The sequence below is a fragment of the Belonocnema kinseyi genome, chromosome 5 (genome assembly GCF_010883055.1).
Source record: "Belonocnema kinseyi isolate 2016_QV_RU_SX_M_011 chromosome 5, B_treatae_v1, whole genome shotgun sequence".
In the NCBI taxonomy this organism is placed as follows: domain Eukaryota; kingdom Metazoa; phylum Arthropoda; class Insecta; order Hymenoptera; family Cynipidae; genus Belonocnema; species Belonocnema kinseyi.
The window spans coordinates 17,610,256-17,616,875 of NC_046661.1; the positions used below are offsets into that span (position 1 = coordinate 17,610,256).

The 6,620-nt window shown below is 29.4% G+C and overlaps 1 protein-coding gene across 1 annotated transcript in view; it reads right to left on the reverse strand.

Annotated features, from left to right (window-relative positions):
• Nucleotides 1-2,162, reverse strand: part of LOC117173547 (RING finger protein 121) — an 80,364-nt gene extending 78,202 nt beyond the window's left edge. Inside the window, exons 1-2 of the mRNA XM_033362186.1 lie at nucleotides 1,951-2,162; nucleotides 1,666-1,700 (exon numbers count right to left, since the gene is read on the reverse strand). Of these exons, the coding sequence (XP_033218077.1) occupies nucleotides 1,666-1,700; nucleotides 1,951-1,977 (62 nt within the window). The 5' untranslated portion in view covers nucleotides 1,978-2,162. The remainder of the gene's footprint in view (nucleotides 1-1,665; nucleotides 1,701-1,950) is intronic.
• Between the last annotated feature and the right edge of the window lie 4,458 nt (nucleotides 2,163-6,620).

Genomic DNA, 6,620 nt, shown 5'->3' on the forward strand with positions numbered 1-6,620 from the left:
CTCATTTATTCACTCAAAAAATTTGGTGCAGTTTGTTCCAATAGAAAAAAAATTATCCTTAAAAAATGGGGTGGCCCTATAAATATGGGACACACTGTATTAGGGTGGCCCAAAAAATGAAATTTGAGAAATTTCAACGGGCACGTTGACCAAATTGTTCTCTTAAGCAAATTAGGCAAATTTATCGAATTTTTATATCTCAGAAATGTTTTGCAAAAGTTTTAGGCATATCAAAAGTCACATAAAATGGCCATATTTGGAGGCTTATTGTAAGCCTCCGATTTACTTGCGTAACTGTATATTTGGAAGAAACATTTTTTAAACTACTGAGAACAGATTTCTATGGGAAAACAATTAATAAACTTTTTATTCAATTGAGAAAAGAGTAAGTAAAGCTGATAAAAATTGACACATTTAAGTTGAACACCGGCTGAAGGGACTGCAGGTGGACGGCTGCAAAAAAAGTTGACCCTTGGTCGGGCCTCTCATTGTGCACCGTATTTGCTGGGTCCCAAAATACGGTCACTGTCAATGTGTAGAAAGGCAGAGTAATAATAAGTTAATAAATCTATAATTAATAAGTTAATAAATCTATAACTACTCTCTGGGTCGAACCTGTAGCTGGTGTTGGACTTCTCTATTTTAAATCAGGAAACTTTGAAGCCCCAGGGCAACGGCTAAAAATATTTGTTTTGCAAATAAAAAAAATGGGTAAATTTATTTGCATAAGAGAACGATTTGGCCAACGTGCCCGTTGAAATTTCTCAAATACCATTTTTTGGGCCACTCTAATATATATATATAGTAAACTGTATCAATTATAAGAGTTGAAAGTTTATTTTAAAATATATTTTATAGAACATGATATTTTTTATCAATGCACCAGTGAAATTCTGCCGTCTTAACATCTAAAAATCGAAAGAACAATTTTCCTATCACTTGGAATTATGATTACATTTTTATAAAAACGTTAGAATATATAATAATTAAGAAATTGGAAAATACATACGAGAACTTGATTAGACGAAGTCTAAAAAAATCCATAGTAATTGCAGACCACAAAAATAAAAAATATTAAATAACTATATATAGAAAATATATAGAATGTAAATGATAAGAAATAGTTTTAGAATCAGTGGGAAATATATGAAACCGTAATATAAATTACTCATCGGCTGTTACATGTGGTATTTATTAAAATAACCATGTTTTGCAAAGTTATGAATGTAAAAATGTTTTAATTGGCAATTTACTTTCAATCCAAATGGTTCTTGTCCGAGCTAAGTTACCACCAGTGCGCCTCGAGGGGCCTACTGAGAGTTGCTTACAGCGCTCCAAGTGGCTGTTGGAAAAATATATCGATGGGACTTCGTGGGTGCTACCTATGGTTTGCGGTGTGTAAAGGGGAAGTGACTTTTCGCCGGACGCGCCGTCTACATTTATGGCGAGCAAATAAGCCCGCACCGCATCTACGTTTATAATATCTTTGCTTAGTCATCGCAATCATGACCTAAAAATTCGCAATTAACCCCTAGACAGTTAACCGAAACCGCGTTTAACACTCACTTTTAGCTTTAAGTTGCACATGACTGAGCAAAATATATGAGAGAACTACAAATCGAGAAACAAATTATACAATATGTACAATTTCTTCTCCAAAATTACCTCATTCTTTCTTCTGGTGTTAGATCGCCCTCGCTCTGAAATAAAAAAACAGCCATCACCTAGGGTAAGGATATTTTAATATGCATTCATTCTTCCATTAAGATTAGGAATTGTCTATGTGTACAGCCATTTTCATACAAATAGTTCCTTTTCCAGGTCCCGCTACTCGTACCGAAATTTCGGTACCAGTAAACATGGCCCTAAGGTTATGTCGGCACTAGTACACTTAATGTATCACTGTATTTAATTAACGGGGGATATAAGAAAGTGGAGGAGCTTCCCTACCTTATTCGGTATTATGTGCAAATCCATGACCAAATTTTTATCTTAGAAACTTGGAGAAACCAATACAGACTTTTAAAAAAAATACATAGTGTAACCCTGTAGCAGACGTAATTCTCATGAACAGCGGGGACAACACAAGATCTTTTAGCCATAGAACATGATCCAACCCAAAAACGTAATACTCTTATATTGCCAAAGATATTAGGTCCTAGATACGGCATGAGATTAGTTGCACCACATACCGGTACTTAGCGCGGCGGGCAAGTTTGTGGTGCTGCATATATATATATTTCTTTTAGTTCGGCTACATACTTGTTGAGGTGCGACATGTACCGATTGGTTCCGCCACATGTTTGTAGAGGCGCGACAGGCAGCTATATATTCAGTCGCGCCAAATTATAGTGCATTTGAATTCCAAAATGGTAATAATCTAATTTTACTTTATAAGTGAATGGAAAAATAATTTTAATTGAGTAGAAAAGGCCTTGAAGGAATTCGAAAACTCTAAAGACTTTTTGAAATCAAAATTATGCCCAAAATGTAGCAAAGATATTAGTATAAAATAGTAATAACAAATTTGAATTAAAAAGTTTATTTTTTATTTAAGTTATAATTTTATTGGAAATTAGTAGAAAAGTGAATTTGAAGATACAGTTAAGTTTTATTTAAATTTAAATAAACTAAAAAACCTGTCTGGTTAAATCAACCAGAATTGTGGTTGAATATGTCCTTACTATTTTTTTCTGGTTGAAGAAACAAAAATTCTAAAAAGAAATTTCCTTATAAAAAATTATAAAAAAATTTTTTTCCTAAATTTCCTTATAGACCTAGACAAATGTCTTCTGAAATGTTGCATTTTTTAAATATTAGTGAATTACGTGGTGTATGAGTTTTTTAACAGCTGTAAAGTGTAAGAAGCATTTTCGAAAGTCAAAGGAAATTACGGCTTGTTTCTACAGTTCAGCTGAGACCATGTTATAAATATGAACCATTTTTCCAAATTGAAATAAGAAGTAAATCTTACAAAAAAAGTTTTCCTAATTTTTTTTTATTATCATTCAATACTAATAAACTATACTTTGCAGCTGGTCGATTAAGCTTTTGTTTGCATTTACTTGTTTAACTGTTTGCATATTTAATTCCATTAAAAATTTTTGATTTTGCTAAAATAATTATTTTAAATTCTTTCCTTTAATAAAAAACTTGCTTTTTTAGATTTGTTCGTAAATAAATTTATTTTCAAATAATTTAAATATTGGATTAACTTTCAGTTTCTTTTATAGAATTTTAAAAGCTTATGCATCATAAATTAATTACCTTATTAACAAAAAAGGTTTTTTAAGAAAAATAACAACAATCATGCAAAAAACCCCACTTTTTTATTTGAAAAATTAACTTTCAGTTTCTTTTATAGAATTTTAAAGGCTTATGCATCATAAATTAATTACCTTATTAACAAAAAAGGTTTTTTAAGAAAAATAAAAACAATCATGCAAAAAACCCCACTTTTTTATTTGAAAAAGATATTAACAATATTTATTTCTTGCATAATTTAAATACATGATCTGGCACTTTTTTGTCAGACTTATTTTTTCAAAAATTGTATACTTCTTTTCAAGGATCTTGATTGAAAACTGTCATCCAGGTACTTGAAGTTAAAGTGAATATTTATTTCTGACAATATTAAAACTTTCATTTTAATATTGAGTTTATTAAATTAAAAAGGAAGATATGTTAAAATTATTTAGGCCTAGCGTTATAATGCTTAAAGCTTCTTGTTCTTCAAAAATCAATATATTGCAATCAAGATTTTCTTCTTACTTCTTAAATCTTGTAAACAAAAACAAATGTTTTCACGTAATAAATAAGTGACGAAATTTTGTTATCAAATAATTTTTTTCAATGTGATAAGCCGTGATTATTTCTGCCGTCTTGGAGAAAAAAGTTACTCTCTAAAGGTTGACGTAAAGGTCATTTTCGCGTTGCAGCGAATACGTAAAGAAGACTCACGTCAAAACGAAGATAGTGAGTTTCTTCACGTAAACAGCAGATTTGGCTTAACCCATTTTTCCCTCTCGACGGATTGTTCACCTTGGCGCGCGGGGTATTTCCTAAATTAATTTTTTTACGCAAAAAAAAGTCGTGTCTACTAAAATGTAATATTTTTTCTCGATGACTCACATTAAACAAAAAGGTTTGAAAGTGTAAAATTAAAAATGTAAAGCATTGAACAAATTCTGAATTTAAGAATCAAATCCTAAACAATTAAAAATTTTAACATTGAAATTCAATTTGGTTTTGAATATAAGGGTTTAATATCGTAAAATTGACAACTGTAAGCCTTCTAACTTGATTAGACTTAAATTAATGGCCTCCAAAATCTGATAATAACCAAATACAAACATTTAGAATTCTGCATTTCAATTTTCAATTCCAAACTTTCAAAATTAAATAATTTAATTTTATCAGCTTATACTTAAGGCATATCCAAAAATTTTAAAATATTAATGCTTGTATTTTTACATTCTCATCATTTATGATTGAGAAAGTATTAGAATTGTCGGAAATTTGACATCACACTTTTTCAAAGGATCTCCACGTTTCGAGAGCCTCTGAATCCGAAAAGCAGGTTTTCACGATAGCGTCTGTCTGTCTGTCTGTCCGGCCGTCCGTCCGTAAACACGATAACTCTAGAAAAAATGAACGAATCAAATTCATCTTTGGCACACTTTTTTTAGGTCCTAAAAGAAAGGACAAATTCGTGAACCAGCTATTTTTGATAAAAATTCAAAAAGTGAGCGCATTTTGAAAATTTTTGAGACAACGTTTTTCTGAATTTGAAAATTCTATGTACGGATATTCATAGTATTCACAAGAACAAACAATTTATCCTTATGACTTTTTTCGATAAAAAGAAAATTCTCAGAGTTATGGCGTATTGAAAATTTTTTTAATAAATCGAAAATCAAAATTTGAACCCAAAAAACGCACGATATAAAAAAAAGTCAGAAAAAGAAAAACATTTCTTTTTGAACGCTCTACAAGATTATCATTACCAATTTTTGGATTTTCTTCAAAAATCAAACATTCAAATTTTGATTGCACAAAAAATAATCGAAAATAAAAAAATCCATTTTGTGGACAAATTATGTAGGATACGAAAAAAGATTTGTTTTATTTGTGAAAAATAACGTTGAAAAAAAATAAAATAAAAAAAAATGTGTGGAAAAACTACGAACGTTACGAGAAAAAAATCCAACAAAACCTGTTTACAAACGTCTGTCGGAAATCGAGCGCGCAGCGCGCGTGTCACGGTGAGAATGTGTAGCTCAAAGCCTACAGAGCTTTGAGAAACTTAAGATTTGACTATACTTAATTAAGTAGACAATTTAGAATATGAAGACGCATATAAATACTACCATCTAAAAGAGATCTTTTTGATAAAGTTTTTTTCAAGCATTTCAAATGCAAAGAATAAATATGCGACCGTCGCGCGCCCTAGACGCGCTCAAACTTGCGAGCGAAGCGAGCCGCGCGCGACGAGAATGTGCCCGCGAGGCGGGCAGATTTTTAATTTATCAACTCTATGAAAAAATTTCAAATTATACAATTCTTAAAATTTCTGTTTATAAAATTACTCAATTTGAATGTTTTAAATTGAAAATATATTAAAACTTTTCATTTTAAAATTCTTCTCCTTATAAAAAGTTTTCGATTTCAAAGGCTTTACATTAATTCCAATTTTTCACGAGGTTTGACATCGAATAATCTGCTTATTGCAGCTTTAGATTATTTATATCCAAAGGCTGAAAAAAATGTATTGCGGAATCATAAGTGATTTCATTTAAAACGTTTAAAATTAAATAATTTGAATTCACAGGTTATACTCGAAGAATATTCGAAATTTTACAAATACTGAAATTTTGAATTTTAAATTTATAAACTAGTTTCTTTCAATAATTATTATTTTATTCTTACGCTTCTAAAAGAAAACAATTACACTATAATTTTAATTATTTTTATTTGAAATTTGTCTCATTTAAAACCTTTTAATTTCAAAGACTTTAAAATTATAATCCAATTTTCGAAACTGAATAATTTTGAATGGAATAATTATTTAATTGCTAACATACTTCTAATTTGAAATAGAATTGTGTTTTTTTGTTGAATTTAACTAATTATTATAAAAATAAGGGAATTTTTTTTAATTTCTCCAGCTTATTTGAATGCTCTCCATTGTTGAAGCCAAGAAACAAACCACATATATCTGTATTCAAGTCAATCAAATTTAAAATTTAACGATCGTTTCATTTTTATTGAACTAAATTGTGCTTAAATTTAACACCATTTAACACCATGCAACATTCACAATTTTAACTAAAATTTACTTAAATTCAACTAAATTTGACTTAAATTTTGAATTTAACTAACATGTATTCACTTTTTGAAATAATCTGAATTGTATTCAATCTTTAAATTTAGTTTTACAAAATAATTTTTAAAATTGCACTACAATAAATCTTAAAGTACGAATAGAATTGTTTTAAAACTTATTTACTTAGTATCTAGAAAATTTCTCTTTGAAAAGAAACTAGACGAGAAATTAATTTATCTAAACTTTATTTAATTCTTAAGTTCACCTGAATTTCATTAAAATGTTGCATTTAGCT